Raw genomic sequence first — 19,967 nt, forward strand, 5'->3', positions numbered from 1 at the left:
ATGTGCAAAGCACTGTTCTAAGCACTGGGGGGAGATACAAGGTGATCAGGTTGTCCCACGTGGGGCTCACAGTCTTCATCCCCATTTTACAGATGAGGGAACTGAGGCCCAGAGAAGTGAAGTGACTTGCCCAAAGTCACCCAGCTGACAAGTGGCGGAGCTGGGATTGGAACCCATGACCTCTGGCTCCCAAGCCAGGGCTCTTTCCACTGAGCCATGCTGTTTCTCTGTACTAAGCGCTTAGGAGAGTACAATATAACAGAAGAGTATCAGTCGGTTTTGAACTTACCAACATTCAAGAAAAAAGTCAATAGAAAATCGCTGTTGCCGTGGGAGACAAAAAGGATATTTATAGCAGACCTTCAGTTTACATGTCTGGCACTCGCCTTCTTTAACACATCCCAAACTGACACTGATTTTTAGATGCTAAAGCCCCTTCTTCTAACTGCTGCGGAAAAGGGTGCCATGAGAGGCTATTGGAAAATGGAGTAAGGAGAACAGAAAAATGCCAGTTTTACTCTGGGCTGTGTTCTGGCAGATGGAAAAAATGATTTCTCACCAGCTTTCCACTCTGCTCCAGCACCCCTGCCTGACAGCTGTCTACGCTTTTCTTCAGAGACGATAATCCATCTCCAAAGATGTGAGAATTATTTCTTCAGACTAGGTGGCAAGCACCCAGCCTTAAAAATAATGCCTTGCCCACTCGCTCAGGCTAAATAAGAAAAGCAATAAAGAAGGCTGTTTTTGTCATCTGGGTGCTTCCTGGAAGGAAACATCTTTTTGTGAGCTGGCAAATGTTTATATGCTAAAACCAAGTGTTAAAACCCTAAAACCTAAGGGCCTGTTTCCTGTTTCTCTCTCTTTTTTAAAAATCTAGATAGGGCTCAAGCATTTTTAGCTGTAAGTGCTCAATCTTCCTCTCCCTCAATCACTTTACTCGGTCGGGAAGGCTCCCAAATCTCTATAACTCCTGAGTAGAATGCCTTCAAAAACATTGTGTTGAAAACATTATCCTCTTCCCTTATCCAATAAAATTTTATCTCTACAGTTCATTTGACTTTATGAATTTATACTGGGAGAACATGTAGTTATTTATTACTTGGACCTTCTGTCTATCGAGTTATCCTTGAGATAACTTCTTGAGATTATAGCATAAATCGATCAATCAGTGCTATTTATTGAGTGCTTACCGTGTGCACAGCGCTGTACTAAGTGCTTGGGAGAGTGCAGTAAGACAGAGTTTGTGTTCATTCAATCGTATTTATTGAGCGCTTATTGTGTGCAGAGCACTGTACTAAGTGCTTGGGAGAGTGCAGTAAGACAGCGTTGGTATTCATTCAATTGTATTTATTGAGCACTTACTGTGTGCAGAGCACTGTACTAAGCACTTGGAAAGTACAAGTTGGCAACATATAGAGACGGTCCCTACCCAAAAGTGGGCTCACAGTCTAGAAGACACGAAGGTAGACACGTTCCCTGCCTACCCATAGTCTAGAGGGGTAGTAGCAATAATAATATTTATTAAATATTTATTATGCACCGTTATTGTGCACTGTGCTACGTGCTGACTTTTCGTTAGAGGTCATCATCATCAGTCGTATTTATTGAGCGCTTACTGTGTGCAGAGCACTGTACTAAGCGCTTGGGAAGTACAAGTTGGCAACATATAGAGACGGTCCCTACCCAACAGCGGGCTCACAGTCTAGAAGACACGATGGTAGACACGTTCCCTGCCCACCCATAGTCTAGAGGGGTAGTAGCAATAATAATATTTATTAAATATTTATTATGCACCGTTATTGTGCACTGTGCTACATGCTGACTTTTCGTTAGAGGTCGAGGTCAAAAGGGGTGTGGGGGGGTTGAGGTGGGGTGCACTTGAGGCAGGGCTTTGAAGGGGTTTGGGGCCTAGAGGATGGAAGCCACCAACAGCCCTCAGAGGGAAGATCTTGGTCTTTTGGCTTCTGGCTGGACCAGGAGCCTGTTGGTAGCCCCAAAGACGGGAGTGGCAAATAATATAATAATAATAATGGCATTCATTAAGCACTTACTATGTGCAAAGCACTGTTCTAAGCGCTGGGGGGGATACAAGGTGATCAGGTTGTCCCACGGGGGGCTCACAGTCTTCATCCCCATTTTACAGATGAGGTCACTGAGGCTCCGAGAAGTTAAGCGACTTGCCCACGGTCACACAGCAGACATGTGGCGGAGCCGGGATTCGAACCCATGACTTCTGACTCCGAAGCCCATGCTCTTTCCACTGAGCCACGCTGCTTCTCTGCAGAAGCCAGTCTGGTAGATAGGCCCCTAGCAAGTCCACCCAGTGAGACAGGAGCCGCCTGCCTGGCAGAAACTAAGCCCTCCTTTCCTCTTCTCCCACTCCCTTCTGCGTCATCCTTGCACTTGGATTTGCTCTTCTTTATTCCCCCCGATCCCTCAGCCCTATAGTGCTTCTCTGAATATCCATAATGAATTTATTTATATTACTGTCTGTCTCCCCTTCTCTATTTATTTATTTATTTATTTATTTATTTTACTTGTACATTTCTATCCTATTTATTTTATTTTGTTGGTATGTTTGGTTCTGTTCTCTGTCTCCCCCTTTTAGACTGTGAGCCCACTGTTGGGTAGGGACTGTCTCTATGTGTTGCTAATTTGTACTTCCCAAGCGCTTAGTACAGTGCTCTGCACATAGTAAGCGCTCAATAAATACGATTGATTGATTGATTGATTGTGTTCAACTCAGTCTAGAAATGTGTCTACCAACTCTAATGTTCATTTTGTACCCTTATTAATAATAATAATAGTATTTGTTAAGCGCTTACTATGTGTTTACACCATACAGTGCTGGGGTGGATACTAGCATGGGTTCTAATCCCGGCTTCACCGCTGATCAGCTGTGTGACTTTGGGCAAGTCACTTGTCTTCTCTGTGCCTCAGTGACCTCATCTGTAAAATGGGGATTAAGACTGTGAGCCCCACGTGGGACAGCCTGATTACCTTGTATCTCCAGCGCTTAGAACAGTGCTTTGCACAAAGTAAGCGCTTAACAAATGCCATAATTATTATTATTATTATTACCCCAGTGCTTAGAACAGTGCTTGGCACATAGTAAGCACTTACCAAATGCCATTATTATTATTATTATTGTTGTTGTTAAATCGAGTTGAACACAGTCACTGTCCCATGTGGGGCTCACAGTCTCAATCCCATAATTCATAACAATAACTTACATTTGTAATTTACCTGTAATGTATTTATTTATTCATTCATTCATATTAATGTCTGTCTCCCCCTCTAGACTGTAAGATCATTATGGGCAGGGAATGAGTTCACTTATCATTCTCCTGTACTCTCCCAAGCGCTTAGTATAGTGCTTTATACACAGTAAGTGCTCAATAAATGTGATTGAATGGAAAGAATGAATGAATGAAAGGGGGTAGAAAGGTTGAATCCTCCACTAGGACAGGGATAGATTTAGCCCCACCCATCCTTTCTGGTTGACCCTCCCCTCAATATATTGCTGAAAGGCCGCAGTGAATTATTAGATTATACCCTCCTCAAGGGACAGGGCCGTGTCTTTATCTTCTCCTGGTGTTTCTCCCACAACCAGCAGTATGACGTGATGGGCAGAACACAGGCCCGGGAGTCAGAAGATCATGGGTTCTCATACTGGCTCTGCCACGTAATAATGATAATAATAATAATAATAATGGCATTTATTAAGCATTTACTATGAGCAAAGCACTGTTCTAAGCGCTGGGGAGGTTACAAGGTGATCAGGTTGTCCCACGGGGGGCTCACCGTCTTAATCCCCATTTTACAGATGAGGTCACTGAGGCACAGAGAAGTCAAGTGACTTGCCCAAAGTCACACAGCTGACAACTGGTGGAGCAGGGGTTTGAATTCATGACCTCTGACTCCAAAGCCCGGGCTCTTTCCACTGAGCCACGCTGCTTCTCATGCTGCTTGTTTCTTGTATTACCTTGGGCAAGTCACTTCACTGCTCTGGGCCTCAGTTCCCTCATCTGTAAAATGGGGATTGAGACTGTGAGCCGCACGTGGGACAGGGACTGTGTCCAACCTGATTTGCTTGTGTCCACCCCAGTGCCTGGTATATAGTACGCACTTAATAAATATCGTAATAGTAATTATTATTATTATTATCCAGCCCAGTACCCTGCATCTGTAAGTGCTCAATAAATCTTCCCAAATAAACAAAGAAAACAACGCTGATTGGGATTTTTCCCTTTCTTGCCTATCTCAACCCGGAGATTGAATGGAGCAAATCTGGGGAGTAGCTTCAGCTGCCAGGAAGGGGATGGGTGAGTGGGTGAGTTAAACCTGAGAAGCAGGGTGGCTCAGTGGAAAGAGCCGGGGCTTTGGAGTCAGAGGTCATGGGTTCGAATTCCAGGTCCGCCACATGTCTGCTGTGTGACTTTGGGCAAGTCACTTCACTTCTCTGGGCCACAGTTACCTCATCTGTAAAATGAGGATGAAGACTGTGAGCCCCTCGTAGGACCACCTGATCACCTTGTATCCTCCCAGCGCTTAGAACAGTGCTTCGCACATACTAAGCACTTAACAAATGCCATCGTTATTATTATTATTATTATCAACCTGGCTTTAACCCCTGGGAAGCCAGAGGTGAAATGGAGGGTGGGGAAGGATGGGGAACGTCCTAGTGGTCCGCGGCCAAGGAATCTGTTGCATGTGCCGGCCGGACAAGCACTCAAATCAATCAATCGTATTTATTGAGTGCTTACTGTGTGCAGAGCACTGTACTAAGCGCTTGGGAAGTACAAGTTAGCAACCCATAGAGACAGTCCCTACCCAACAGTGGGCTCACAGTCTAAAAGTGGGCTCACAGTCTAAATCTGAAGGTTTGATCGCCGAAACCTGTCAGCCTGCTCTGTTTCCCATTTGCCAGCCAAATTCTGAGAGATGTCAGCTTAGTCAATCAATGGTATTCGAGTGCCTCTGTGCAGAGCACTGTACTAAGCACTTAATAAACATTGTCATCATCATAGTAATCATAATAATTGTAGTATTTGTTAAGTGACTACTACGTGACAGGCACTGTACTAAGCACTGGGGTGGATACCAGCAAATCGGTTTGGACACAGTCCCCGTCCCATGTGGGGCTCACGATTTCAATCCCCATTTTACAGATAATGTAACCGAGGCCCAGAGAAGTGAAGTGACGTGAGCAAGGTCACACAGCAGACAAGTGGAGGAGCTGGGATTAGAACCCATGACCTTCTGACTCTCAGGCCCATTCTCTAGCCACTATGCTATGCTGCTTTTGCTGCTTGACTCCTCCCGCTACAGCTGCTGGTTTATCCAGGGTCGGGGCGAACCCTGTGGCCTGCTCTTCCCCTTTCATCAGCAGCAATCGATCAATGGTATCTGTTGAGCAGTTACTGTGTTCAGAGCACCGTTCTGAACACTATCCTGAGCGCTGGGGAGAGTAGAATATAACAGAGTTAGTAGTCACGTTGCCTGCCCACAGCGAGCCAATGCTTGGCTGAGTGAGGCGGGCTGTCCGACTCATAAACTGTGAGCTCACTGTGGGCAGGGAATGTGTCTGAATAATAATAATAATAATAAATCAATCAATCGTATTTATTGAGTGCTTACTGTGTGCAGAGCACTGTACTAAGCGCTTGATAGCACTTGTTAAGCACTTACTATGTGCAAAGCACTGTTCTAAGCGCTGGGGAGGGTACAAGGTGAGCAGGTCGTCCCACGTGGGGCTCACAGTCTTCATCCCCATTTTACAGATGAGGGAACTGAGGCACAGAGAAGTGAAGCGACTCGCCCGGAGTCACACAGCTGACAAATGGTGGAGCCGGGATTAGAAACCACGACCTCTGACTCCCAAGCCCGGGCTTTTTCCACTGAGCCATGCTGCTTCTCTCTAATGTACTCTCCCAAGCGCTTAGTACGGTGTTCTGCACACAGTAGGTGCTCAATAAGTACGACTGAACGATGAATGAATAAGTGGGTCGCGGTGGATCCGTCCTAGAGGAGCCCGGAGCGTCCCGGCTGCCGCGTGGCCGGGGGAATCCCTCACCGTGCTGAATGATGCCGTGCTCCAACAGCCTGTGGCCGAGCTGTTCCGCTTCACTCCTTGTCGTGGCCTCGCCCTCCTGAACCAGCCACTCGAGAAACTCTGACGCCATGAAGGTTCGCTCGTACTTGATGCCTTCTTCTTCCCGGGGCTGTAAGAGGGTGTTTTCAGAACTCATCAGCCTGTTGTGGATTTAAAAATAATAATAATTATATCAGAGATTGAAACAAACCCTCTATACCTTAAACACACACCATCGCTCGTGCCTCCAAAAACCCCCAGCTGCTTGCCCTTCCGCTTAGGATCAAACGCAACAAGGACACGATTCTAGCTTTCAATTTCTCCCAAGGTTAGGAGGATCTCAATACCCGCTTTGAGTCGAGGTATTTTCTAATTTATCAATCGGTCAACCCATCAATGGTATTTATTGAGCACATACTACGTACAGACTACTGCTACTACTACTACTAAGATGGTATTTGTTAAGTGCTTACTATGTGCCACGCACTGTACTAAGCGCTGGGGTGGATACAAGTAAATCGAGTTGGACACAGTCCCCGTCCCACGTGGGGCTCACAGTCTCAATCCCCATTTTACAGATGAGGTAACTGAGGTACAGAGAAGTGAAGTGACTTGCCCAAGGTCACACAGCAGACAAGTGGCGGAGCCGGGATTAGAACCTAGGCCCTTCTGATTTACAGGCTCAGTAGAAAAATGTTCCCTGCCCATAATGTGCTGATATCTGCCGTTTCCCCTATCTGTCATTTATTTTAATATCTATCACCCCCTCTAGAACATAAGCTCCTTGTGCGCAGGGAACCTGTCTCCCCTCTCTACTGTATTGTTCAGCTCAAATCTGTTCAATTCAATCATATTTATTGAGCGCTTACTGTGCGCAGAGCACTGTACCAAGTGCGCGGGAAAGTATAATACAGCAATGGAGAGTGACAATCCCTACCCACAATGAGCTCACAGACTAGAGAAGCAGCGTGGCTCAGTGGACTTTGGAGTCAGAGGTCATGGGTTCAAATCCCGGCTCCGCCGATTGTCAGCTGTGTGGCTTTGGGCAAGTCCCTTCACTTCTCTGCGCTTCAGTGACCTCATCTGTAAAATGGGGATTAAGATTGTGAGTAGATGCAAGATAATCAGGTGGGACACGGTCTCCGTTTTACAGATGAGGGAACTGAGGAACAGGAGAGTTAAGTGACCTACCCAAGGTTGCACAGCAGAGAAGTGGTGGAGCTGGGATTAGAACCCAGGTCCTTCTGACTCACAGATCCGTGCTGAAGATGTAGAAGATTAGCACATATCTAATATGTATCTAATCACATACAAGGGATACCTTATATCCCCCCAGCGCTAAGAACAGTGCTTTGCACATAGTAAGCGCTTAACAAATACCATCATTATTATTATTATTATTATTATTATTATTAGAGGGATGGAGACAGACCAATATAAATAAACAGACATCAATATAAATAAATAAAATGACAGATATATACGACAGTGCTATGGGGCAAGGATGGGGGGAAGAGCAAAGGGAGCAAGTCAGGGCAACTCAGAAGGGAGTGGGAGATGAGGAAAAATGGGGTTTAGTCTGGGAAAGCCTCTTGGAGGAGATGTGTCTTCGGTGCTCTCCCAAGCGCCTAGTACGGAGCTCGGCACCCAGTTAACCCTCAATAAATAGAAGAGATGGAGAGTCGATCCATCCGCCAAGCTAGCTCTCTTCCTCCCTTCAAGGCCCTGCTGAGAGCTCACCTCCTCCAGGAGGCCTTCCCAGACTGAGCCCCTTCCTTCCTCTCCCCCTCATCCCCCTCTCCATCCCCCCCATCTTACCTCCTTCCCTTCCCCACAGCACCTGTATATATGTATATATGTTTGTACATATTTATTACTCTATTTATTTTACTTGTACCTATCTATTCTATTTATTTTATTTTGTTAGTATGTTTGGTTTTGTTCTCTGTCTCCCCCTTTTAAACTGTGAGCCCACTGTTGGGTAGGGACTGTCTCTATATGTTGCCAATTTGTACTTCCCAAGCACTTAGTACAGTGCTCTGCACATAGTAAGCACTCAATAAATACGATTGATGATGACGATGATCCGTCCATCAGTGGTATTTATTCTTCCGTGCTCTAACCATTAGGCCATGCTGCCTCCCTCTTGGGAGAGTGCAATACAGAAGAATTAGCAGACACGCTCTCAGGGAATGTGTGGTAGTTAGTCTTTATGGCCCCAAAAAGCCTCCTGTTTGCTCCTGATATTTGCCGGGACATCCAACAGACCGGCGTTTCCCAGCCGTGAGACCGGTGACACTGTAACGACCCCAGTGCTTAGTACAGTTCTTGGCACATAGTAAGCACTTCGCAAGTACCACCATTATTACTAGGTGACATTTCTAGCGGCGGGTGCTGATCCAGAAATGAAGATGTAGTCTCTCACGGTAATGGCGTAAAACCGTAAGTGTCGGCAGTAGACATGTTCTAATCTTCTACATCTTCAGCACAGAACCGGGAGTCAGAAGGACCTGGGTTCTAATCCCAGCTCCACCACTTCTCTGCTGTGCAACCTTGGGTAGGTCACTTAACTCTCCCGTTCCTCAGTTCCCTCATCTGTAAAATGGAGACCGTGTCCAACCTGATTATCTCGCACCTACTCCAGGGCTTAGTACAGTGCCTGGCGTAGCTGATAGAGAAACGGCCTGGGAGTGAGGAGGTCACAGGTTCTAACCCCGACTCTGCCACTTGTCTGCTGTGTGACCTTGGGTAAGTCACTTCACTTCTCTGGCCTCAGTTATCTCATCTGTCCAATAGGGATTGAGATTGTGAGCCCCACATGGGACTGTGTCCAACCTGATTTACTTGAATCCCCCCCACTGCTTAGTACAGTGCCTGGCTCTCTTCCTCCCTTCAAAGCCCTACAGAGAGCTCACCTCCTCCAGGAGGCCTTCCCAGACTAAGCCCCCTGCTTTCTCTCCCCCTTTCCCCCTCCCCATCCCCCCGCCTTACCTCCTTCCCCTCCCCACAGCACCTGTATATATGTTTGTACAGATTTATTACTCTATTTATTTATTTATTTTATTTGTACATATTTATTTTATTTTGTTAATATGTTTTGTTCTGTTGTCTTTCTCCCCCTTCTAGACTGTGAGCCCGCTGTTGGGTAGGGACCGTCTCTAGATGTTGCCAACTTGGACTTCCCAAGCGCTTAGTACAGTGCTCTGCACACAGTCAGTGCTCAATAAATACGATTGAATGAATAAATCATCATCATCATCAATTGTATTTATTGAGTGCTTACTGTGTGCAGAGCACTGTACTAAGCGCTTGGGAAGTACAAATTGGCAATATATACAGTCCCTACCCAACAGTGGGCTCACAGTCTAAAAGGGGGAGACAGAGAACAAAACCAAACATACTAACAAAATAAAATAAATAGAATAGATAGGTACAAGTAAAATAAATAAATAAATAAATAAATAGAGTAATAAATATGTACAAACATATATACATATATACAGGTGTTGTGGGGAGGGGAAGGAGGTAAGATGGGGGGGATGGAGAGGGGGATGAGGGGGAGAGGAAGGAAGGGGCTCAGTCTGGGAAGGCCTCCTGGAGGAGGAATGAATGAATGGTACATAGTAAGCGCTTAACAAATATCATAATTATTATTATTATTACGTAGTAAGAGCGTAGCAAATACCATAAGAAATGAAATAAAAAAAAATTATGGTCAATCCCCCCCTTCTTTCTTAAAAAATGAAACAAAAACCACGCAGGGCATTGTTTGAGATGGACTCGGAACAAGCTTTTCTTTCCTTCAGGGGTGCTACCCATTTTCCTTTAGTGATGTGCTAATTAAAAAGCCTGGGAAAATCTTCAAATTCCTTCGGCATCTAACGGCCCTTCATACGCCAAAACCCCGAAGCAGGTGGCATCCAGGGGAGCCAGACTTAGGCATCTCTCTCCTGCTCTCCAATTTCACCAACTGTTCGCCAATCCAGAGCCGGCTTTAGGGGCAGACCAGGCTTGGAAAGGGACATCAAAAACTAATGAGTGGAAGATGGAGAGGAACTGATCACCGTGTCTAGAGAACAGCGCTCTGCACACAGTAAGCGCTCAATAAATACGATTGAATGAATGAATGAAGCATGAATCAATCAATCATATTTATTGAGCGCTTACTGTGTGCAGAGCACTGTACTAAGCGCTTGGGAAGTCCAAGTTGGCAACATGTAGAGACGGTCCCTACCCAACAGCGGGCTCACAGTCTAGAAGGGGGAGACAGAGAACAAAACCAAACATAGTAACAAAATAAAATAAATAGAATAGATAGGTACAAGTAAAATAGAGTAATAAATATATACAAACATATATACATATATACAGGAAAGAGTACGGGCTTGGGAGTAGAGGTCGTGGGTTTCAATCCTGGCTTCGCCACATCAGCTGTGTGACTTTGGGCAGGTCACTTCACTTCCCTGTGCCTCAGTTACCGCATCTGGAAAATGGGGATTAAGCTGGTGAGCCCCATGGGGGACAAGCTGATCGCCTTGTATCTAGCCCAGTGCTTAGAACAGTGCTTGGCACATAGTAAGCACTTAGCAAATAGCATCATTATTAATTACAGATTCGCCCAGACCCAACCCACCAGCTTTCTGGTGGCCCTGGACAAAACTACGTTTGGAAGCTCGGAGCGAGGAAGAATAAATACCGCTGATGGATGGATCGACTCTCCATCTCTTCTAGCAGCGTGGCTAGAGAAGCAGCGTGGCTCAGTGGAAAAAGCCCGGGCTTTGGAGTCAGAGGTCATGGGTTCAAATCCCGGCTCCACCAACTATCAGCTGTGTGACTTTGGGCAAGTCGTTTCACTTCTTTGTGCCTATTACCTCGTCTGGAAAATGGGGATTAAGACTGTGAGCCCCATGTGGGACAACCTGATCACCTTGTAACCTCCCCAGCGCTTAGAACAGTCTTTGCACATAGTAAGTGCTTAATAAATGTCATTATTATTATTATTATTATTTATTGAGGGTTAACTGTGTGCTGAGCTCCTTACTAGGTGCTTGGGAAAGAACTGAAGACACATCTCCTCCAAGAGGCTTTGCCAGACTGAACCCCACTTTTCCTCATCTTCCACTCCCTTCCGAGTTGCCCAGACTTGCTCCTTTCGCTCTTCCCCCATAATCCTTGCCCCATAGCACTTTCATATATATCTATTTAATTTATTTATATTGAAGTCTGTTTATTAGTATTGATGTCTGTCTCCAACCCTCTAGTCTGTGAGCTCATTGTGGGTAGGGATTGTCACTCTTTATTGCTGTATTATACTTTCCCAATCACTTAGTACAGTGCTCTGCACACAGTAAGTGCTCAATAAATATGATTGAATTGAACTGATTTGAACTGAACAATACAGTGGCAGGGAGGGCGGACAGGTTCTCTGAACAAAATGAGCGTATGTTCTAGAGGGGGAGACAGACATTCAAATAAATTACAGATAGGGGAAACTGCAGATATCAGCTCATTATGGGCAGGGAACATGTTTGCTACTTCTGTTGTACTGTGCTCTCCCAAGGGCTTAGTACAGTGCTCTGCACAAAGTAAGCGCTCAATAAATATGATTGATTGATATATGGCTATGTACATAAGTGCCAAAGGCCTCGGGGTGGCATGAATATCACGTACATAAGTGCCAAAGGCCTCGGGGTGGCATGAATATCAAGTGCTTAAGGGACACAGATCCAAGTGCGAAAGTGATTCATTCATTCAATCGTATTTATTGAGCGCTTATTGCGTGCAGAGCACTGGACTAAGCGCTTGGGAAGTACAAGGCGGCAACATATAGAGACAGTCCCTACCCAATAATGGGCTCACAGTCTAGAAGGAGGAGACAGACAACAAAACAAAACATGTAGACAGGTGTCAAAATCCTCAGAACAAGTAGAATTAAAGCTATATGCACATCATTAACAAAATAAAAAGTAAATATGTGCAAGTAAAATAGAGTAATAAATCTGTACAAATATATATACAGGTGCTGTGGGGAGGGGAAGGAAGTGTCGGGGGGATGGGGAGGAGAAGAGGGAAAAGGGGGCTCAGTCTGGGAAGGCCTTCTGGAGGAGGTGAGCTCTCAGTAGGGCTTTGAAGGGAGGAAGAGAGCTAGCTTGGCAGATGGGTGGAGGGAGGGCATGATGTAGAAGGGAGGGTGAATACGAGAAATGAGGGCCTAGTCAGTGAAGACCCCTTGGAGGAGGTGTGATTTTAGTAATAATAATAATAATGATGGCACTTATTAAGCGCATACTATGTGCAGAGCACTGTTCTAAGCACTGGGGAGGTTACAAGGTGATCAGGTTGTCCCACGGGGGGCTCACAGTCTTAATCTCCATTTTACAGATGAGGTACTGAGGCCCAGAGAAGTGAAGTGACTTGCCCAAAGTCACACAGCTGACAATTGTTGGAGCTGGGATTTGAACCTATGACCTCTGACCCCAAAGCCGGTGCCCTTTCCACTGAGCCACGCTGCTTTTTGAAGGCTGTGCAAAATAAACAGGAACTTTTGGTTACTCCTCTTGTATTCTTTAAACCCTTCCTCCCCGGGCTGAGAGTGGGACAGTTATGGACCACTTGATCAACGGTATTTATTGAATGCTTACTGTGTGCAGGGCACTTTACTAAGCACTTGGGAGAGTACAATACAAGAGCCGGTACTTACATTCCCAGCTCACATCGAGCTTACAATGAAACCAATTCTTCTCAGGCCATTCTGGGCCGGGGGGCGAAGGGGTGTCGGACTGTGAGCCCACTGTTGGGTAGGGACTGTCTCTATATGTTGCCAACTTGTATTTCCCAAGCGCTTAGTACAGTGCTCTGCACACAGTAAGCACTCAGTAAATACGATTGATTGATTGATTGAGAAGTGGAGCTCCTGGAGCGACAGTGGGCTTGGCACTTTTGCATTCTTAGGACCCCCTCGATTCATAAGGCTGGGGCCACAAATATCCCACCTCCCCTCGCTCCACTCTCCGGCGCATACTTCCTGCTGCTGCTCAATCAATCAATCAATCAATCAATCGTATTTATTGAGCGCTTACTATGTGCAGAGCACTGTACTAAGTGCTTGGGAAGTACAAATTGGCAACACATAGAGACAGTCCCTACCCAACAGTGGGCTCACAGTCTAAAAGGGGGAGACAGAGAACAGAACCAAACATACCAACAAAATAAAATAAATAGGATAGAAATGCACAAGTAAAATAAATAAATAAATAAATAAATAAATAAATAGAGTAATAAATATGTACAACCATATCTACATATATACAGGCGCTGTGGGGAAGGGAAGGAGGTAAGATGGGGGGATGGAGAGGGGGACGAGGGGGAGAGGAAGGAAGGGGCTCAGTGTGGGAAGGCCTCCTGGAGGAGGTGAGCTCTCAGCAGGGCCTTGAAGGGAGGAAGAGAGCTAGCTTGGCGGAGGGGCAGAGGGAGGGCATTCCTAGGCCCGGGGGATGACGTGGGCCGGGGGTCGACGGCGGGACAGGCGAGAATGAGGTACAGTGAGGATCATTTTCTGCCTTCCCAGACTGAGCCCCCCTTTTCCTCTCCTCCTCCCCATCCCCCCTGCCCCACCTCCTTCCCCTCCCCACAGCACCTGTATATATGTTTGTACAGATTTATTACTCTATTTATTCTACTTGTACATATTTACTATTCTATTTATTTTGTTAATGATGTGCACCTAGCTCCACTTCTATTTATTCTGATGACTTGACACCCGACCACATGTTTTGTTGTCTGTCTCCCCCTTCTAGACTGTGAGCCCTATGTTGGGTAGGGACCGTCTCTATATGCTGCCAACTTGTACTTCCCAAGTGCTTAGTACAGTGCTCTGCACACAGTAAGTGCTCAATAAATACGATTGAATGAATGAATGAAAATCGGTCTGTCCATATCTCCCCACTCATCAAAAACTCTAGTGGTTTCCTTTCATCTCCCACAAACCATCAACTTAAGGCACTCATTCACCTTTCTCCCTCTTACCTCACCTTGCCGCTCTCCTACTACAATCCAACCCGCACACTCCGCTCCTCTAATGCCAACCTACTCACTGTCTCTCAGTTTCTCCTACCTCTCCTTCAACCCTCTGAACTGCAAACTCACAGACAGGGAACGTGTCCACTAACTCTGTTACGTGTACTCTCTTAGAGAAGCAGCGTGGCTCAGGGGAAAGAGCCCGGGCTTTGGAGTCAGAGGTCATGGGTTCGAATCCCGGCTCCACCGCATGTCTGCTGTGTGAGCTTGGACAAGTCACTTCACTTATCTGAGCCTCAGTTACCTCATAATAATAATAATAATAATAATAATGGCATTTATTAAGCGCTTACTATGTGCAGAGCACTGTTCTAAGCGCTGGGGAGGTTACAAGGTGATCAGGTTGTCCCTCGTGGGGCTCACAGATTTAATCCCCATTTTCCAGATGAGGTAACTGAGGCACAGAGAAGTGAAGTGACTTGCCCAAAGTCACACAGCTGACAATTGGCGGAGCCAGGATTTGAACCCATGACCTCTGACTCCAAAGCCCATGCTCTTTCCTACTGAGCCACGCTGCTTCTCTAATCTGTAAAATGGGGATGAAGACTGTGAGCCCCACGTGGGACAACCTGATCACCTTGTAACCTCCCCAGTGCTTAGAACAGTGCTTTGCACATAGTAAGCGCTTAACAAATACCATTATTATTATTATTATTATTACTCTCCCAAGCGCTTAGAAGAGTGTTCTCCACAAACTGCTGAATAGATACAATTGACTCCTTCCCCGGCCCAGGACTCCCCCTCCCCGACTCCATATCCATAGCTCTTCCACTCTCCCCGCCGTCAAAACCCTTCTACAATCACATCCCCTCTAATCAATCAATCAAATAATCGTATTTATTGAGCGCTTACTGTGTGCAGAGCACTGTACTAAGCACTTGGGAAGTACAAGCTGGCAACATACAGAGACAGTCCTACCCAACAGTGGGCTCACAGTCTAAAAGGGGGAGACGGGGAACAAAACCAAACGTACTAACAAAATAAAATAAATAGAATAGATATGTACAAGCAAAATAACTAAATAAATAAATAGAGTAATAAATATGTACAAACCTATATACATATATACAGGTGCTGTGACCTCTAAGAGGTCTTCCCTGCCTATTTCCTCATTTCCCTACCTTCTCCTCTGTGTCGACTCTGCCCTTTGGCAGTGAATCCCTTAAGGACTTTGAAACACACCCCAGCCCCACAGCACTTGGGTATTTTCCTCCTTAAACGTTACTATTTCCCCTGTCTCTAATCAATTTTAATGTGTCCCCTTGTAGACCGACAGCTCCTTGTGGGCGGGATCACGTGGATCAGGAAAGCACTCCACTTGCTCTGTACTAAACGTCGGAACAAGATAATCAGATCGGATCCAGTCCCTGTCCCCCATGGGGCTCCCAATGGAAGGGGAGGCCAGAAAGCCTAGTGGAAACGGCACAGGTTTAGGAGTCGGTCCTCCTGTGTGACCTGGGGCAAGTGACTTAACCTCTCTAAAAATTCAAAGTGGAGTCTCTTTCAAAACTCTGCAACACTCCACACCTATTTCGAGCCTCTTATTTCTTCCAACATTCACCCTGTGATGGCGTAAGTGCTTCGTAATTAATTTATTATTACAATTATTGTATTTGGTAAGTGCTTATAATGTTTCAGACACTGTACTAAGCCCTGGGGTAGAAAAAAGACAATCAGGTCGGACACAGTCCCTGTCCCACAAAGGGCTCGCGGTTTTTGTCCCCATTTTACAGATGAGGTAACCAAGGCACAGAGAATAATGATAATTATGGTGTCCATTAAGCACTTGCTATGTACCGGGCACTGTATTAAGCACCAGTGTGGTTACAATCAATCAATCAATCAATTGTATTTATTGAGCGCTTACTGTGTGCAGAGCACTGTACTAAGCGCTTGGGAAGTACAAGTTGGCAACGTATAGAGACAGTCCCTGCCCAACAGTGGGATCACAGTCTCAAATCCCCATTTTACAGATGAGGTAACTGAGGCCCAGAGAAGTGAAGTGACTTGACCAAGGCCACACAGCAGACAAGTGGTGGAGCCAGGATTAGAACCCAGGTCCTCTGACTCCTGGGCCCATGCTCTTTCCATTAGGCCACGCTGCTTCTCTTCTTGTAAAAGATTCATTTGTCCTAGTTTTGTAAGTGTTTGATGCTCAGACAACTGTCTGAATTCCAGGCTAATGCTTTCCCAGAGTTACGCCGGTCGTCTCCCTGGGTCCTGTGTTCCGTTTTAGACTGTGAGCTTCTAGAGGGCAGATAGCATCTCTATTTCCCACTATCAATCAATCAATCGTATTTATTGAGCGCTTACTGTGTGCAGAGCACTGTACTAAGCGCTTGGGAAGTACAAGTTGGCAACATATAGAGACAGTCCCTACCCAACAGTGGGTTCTACCCAGAACGTGAGAACGCCACCCGCGCCCTCCGCCCCAGTCCAGAAGTGAGGATCCAACGAGACGCAGTTGTTATCTGTGATCCTGCCAGCCCTGATCCTTTTCCCAGCTGGGCTCTGGTCTCCGGATCAATTGCAAGCTGGAAATGAGTCAGGGCCGAGCTCACTCCTAGGCCACGTTATTGTGTCCAGGGACAACGGGGGACTGAACTGAACGCAAACTATGTATAGGCTATGACACACAGGATCTGTTGTCCTGGCTCTCCCCAGAAGAGGAAAAAACTCCTTTCTTCTCCCTTCCTTATTGTTGTTGTTGTCTTATGCCGTCGAGTCGTGTCCGACTCATAGCAACGTCACAGACACATCTCTCCTAGAACACCCCACCTCCATCTGCAATCGTTCTGGTAGCGTATTCATAGTTTTCTTGGTAAAAATACAGAACTGCTTTACCAAGCAGTAAACGAGTCTTTGCCCTCGACTCTCTCCCATGCTTTATTATAACAACAAAAATAACAAAAACTATTAAGCAAAACCTCCTCACTCTCGGCTTCAAGGCTGTCCATCACCTCGCCCCCTCCTACCTCACCTCCCTTCTCTCCTTCTCCAGCCCAGCCCGCACCCTCCGCTCCTCTGCCGCTACCCTCCTCACCGTGCCCCGTTCTCGCCTGTCCCGCCATTGACCCCCAGCCCACATCCTCCCCTGGGCCTGGAATGCCCTCCCTCTGCCCATCCGCCAAGCTAGCTCTCTTCCTCCCTTCAAAGCCCTACTGAGAGCTCCCCTCCTCCAGGAGGCCTTCCCAGACTGAGCCCCCTTTTTTTCTCTCCTCCTCCCCACCCCCCCGCCCTACCTCCTTTCCCTCCCCACTGCACCTGTATATATGTTTGTACAGATTTATTCTCTATTTTACTTGTCCATATTTACTATTCTATTTATTTTGTTAATGATGTGCATCTAGCTTTATTTCCATTTATTCTGATGACTTGACACCTGTCCATATGTTTTGTTTTGTTGTCCGTCTCCCCCTTCTAGACTGTGAGCCCATTGTTGGGTAGGGACCATCTCTATATGTTGCCAACTTGTACTTCCCAAGTGCTTAGTGTGGTGCTCTGCATACGGTAAGCACTCAATAAATACGATTGAATGAATTGAATGAAAAAATAGTCAGTGTGGTAGTTGCTAAGCATTTACTGCTCTCCTCTCGAGCTTAGTAAAGTGCTCTGCACACAGTAAGTACTCAATAAATATGATTGATTTATTGGGATAGATACCGGACACTCAAATCAGAGACAGTCCCTGTCCCACATGGGACTTACAGTCTAAGAGGGAAGGAGAATAGGTATTGAATCCACATTTTACATAAACGGAAGTGACTTGTTCAAGGTAACACCAGTCCCTTGCTCTAATCACATGACCATGCTCCTTCTTTCCTTCCTTCCCCTTTGACCTAACATCTAAGATCCGTTAGAGAAGCAGCGTGGCTCAGTGGAAAGAGCATGGGCTTTGGAGTCAGAGTCATGGGTTCAAATCCCGGCTCCGCCACTTGTCAGCTGGGTGACTCTGGGCAAGTCACTTAACTTCTCTGGGCCTCAGTGACCTCATCTGTAAAATGGGGATGAAGACTGTGAGCCCCCCGGGGGACAACCTGATCACCTTGTAACCTCCCCAGTGCTTAGAACAGTGCTTTGCACATAGCAAGCGCTTAATAAATGCCATTATTATTATTATCTAAGTAGCGATGTCCCGAAGGCGGGAAGAAATGCAAGACTGCACAACGATGGAGAGGTCAGGGCTGGAGATCTTGGGCGAGAAAGAAGTGCTTTTCTTTGTCATCACATAACCTACTGCCCCTTGACCAAGTACCCACAGCAGGTTTGGCTCCAAGGTCTCGATTTACATCCCACTAATAGATCACATCCATCCTACTGTTATCTTTGAAAAAAGGCAGCGGTGTGGGCTTCCGCATCTTTGAGAGAAGCTGCCCGGCTGCCACCTTTGAGAAGGCCCAGACAGCCCCCTGTGAAAAATACGGGGCAACTACTGCCAATCTGTCTACCGGCATCCTTCCGGTGCCAGCCATCTGTCCGCTGCAGCTCTCTGGGCTTCGCTCCCGGCCCGCCTGTGCCCCCGGGGCCGCTCACGTGGCCGTGAGCCACTTCCCATCACACCCCAGCCCGCCCCACCTGGTAGCCATGTGACTCTTTTACAATAATAATGGCATTTATTAAGCGCTTACTATGTGCGAAGCACTGTTCTAAGCGCTGGGGCGGTTACAAGGTGATCAGGTTGTCCCACGGGGGGCTCACAGTCTTCATCCCCATTTTACAGATGAGGTCGCTGAGGCCCAGAGAAGTGAAGTGACTTGCCCAAAGTCACACAGCTGACAATTGGTGGAGCCGGGATTCGAACCCATGACCTCTGACTCCAAAGCCCGGGCTCTTTCCACTGAGCCACGCTGCTTCTCTTTTAGAAACCTGCTGCCCCATCACATCTTTTAGGGCCCCCAGCATTGTCCCTCTCCCTGACCACCACTCTACCTCACAGGGAACTCATCCCGTTTCTCCCCCGACCTAACCGAGGAACCTCCATCCCAACCTGGGTGGACCGAGGAAAGCAGCCACAATCCGTCTCCGCCGGACCTCCGGAAGACCGTGGCGGCTACTGCTGTAACGCTCGCCGTGGCCGCGGTTGTGACTGTGGACTCTGAGCCGTCAGGAGCCTGAAGTTCTGCTCCTCTTGCCACAGTACCCTGCTGATTTTTACTGTTGTCTTTACGTTGGCTTGGTGATTTCGTTTTACCCTCTCCTTATGTGTCCATCGCCAGTCTCTTCTCCCCTTTTTTATTTTTAGACCGCGAGCCCTTTGAGGGTCAGGGACTGAGTCTAATTAACAATGACGGTATTTGTTAAGCACTTCCTATGTGCCAAGCACTGTTCTAAGCTCTGCGGTAGACAAGTTCATCAGGTTGCCCCACGTGGGGCTCAGACTTTTAATCCCCATTTTGCAGATGAGGTAACTGAGGCACAGAGAAGTTGTGACTTGCCCAAGGTTACACAGCAGACAAGAGGCGGAGCCGGGATTAGAACCCACGTCCTCTGACTCCCAAGCCCGGGCTCTTTCCACTAAGCCGCACTGCAAATATCGCAATTAGTATTAATAAATACTACTACTACTACTACTGCTACTACAGTGGGAGAAAATAACTCATTCAAGGAGTTTGGACAGGAATGATAGAAAGAGAAGGGGTGATTGCTGGAAGGGGCAGGGGGGTAGAAGGAGGGTGTTTTAGGAGAGGGGACGCCTTGGCGTGTTTGAAATCAAAGGGGAAGGAACCAGTGGAAAGTGAGAGGTTAAAGACAGCAGTGAGGGGGGAACAAGGTTGGACATAAGTGTTTACATAAAATG

General features: G+C 46.7%; 1 protein-coding gene across 1 annotated transcript in view; it reads right to left on the bottom strand.

Moving 5' to 3' along the window:
• Positions 1 to 19,967, bottom strand: part of DEPTOR (DEP domain containing MTOR interacting protein) — a 190,034-nt gene that overhangs the window by 63,903 nt on the left and 106,164 nt on the right. The window contains exon 4 of the mRNA XM_038745872.1: positions 6,077 to 6,255. Coding sequence (XP_038601800.1) covers positions 6,077 to 6,255 — 179 coding nt within the window. The remainder of the gene's footprint in view (positions 1 to 6,076; positions 6,256 to 19,967) is intronic.

Source organism: Tachyglossus aculeatus, chromosome 4 (assembly GCF_015852505.1).
Source record: "Tachyglossus aculeatus isolate mTacAcu1 chromosome 4, mTacAcu1.pri, whole genome shotgun sequence".
Classification (NCBI taxonomy): Eukaryota; Metazoa; Chordata; class Mammalia; order Monotremata; family Tachyglossidae; genus Tachyglossus; species Tachyglossus aculeatus.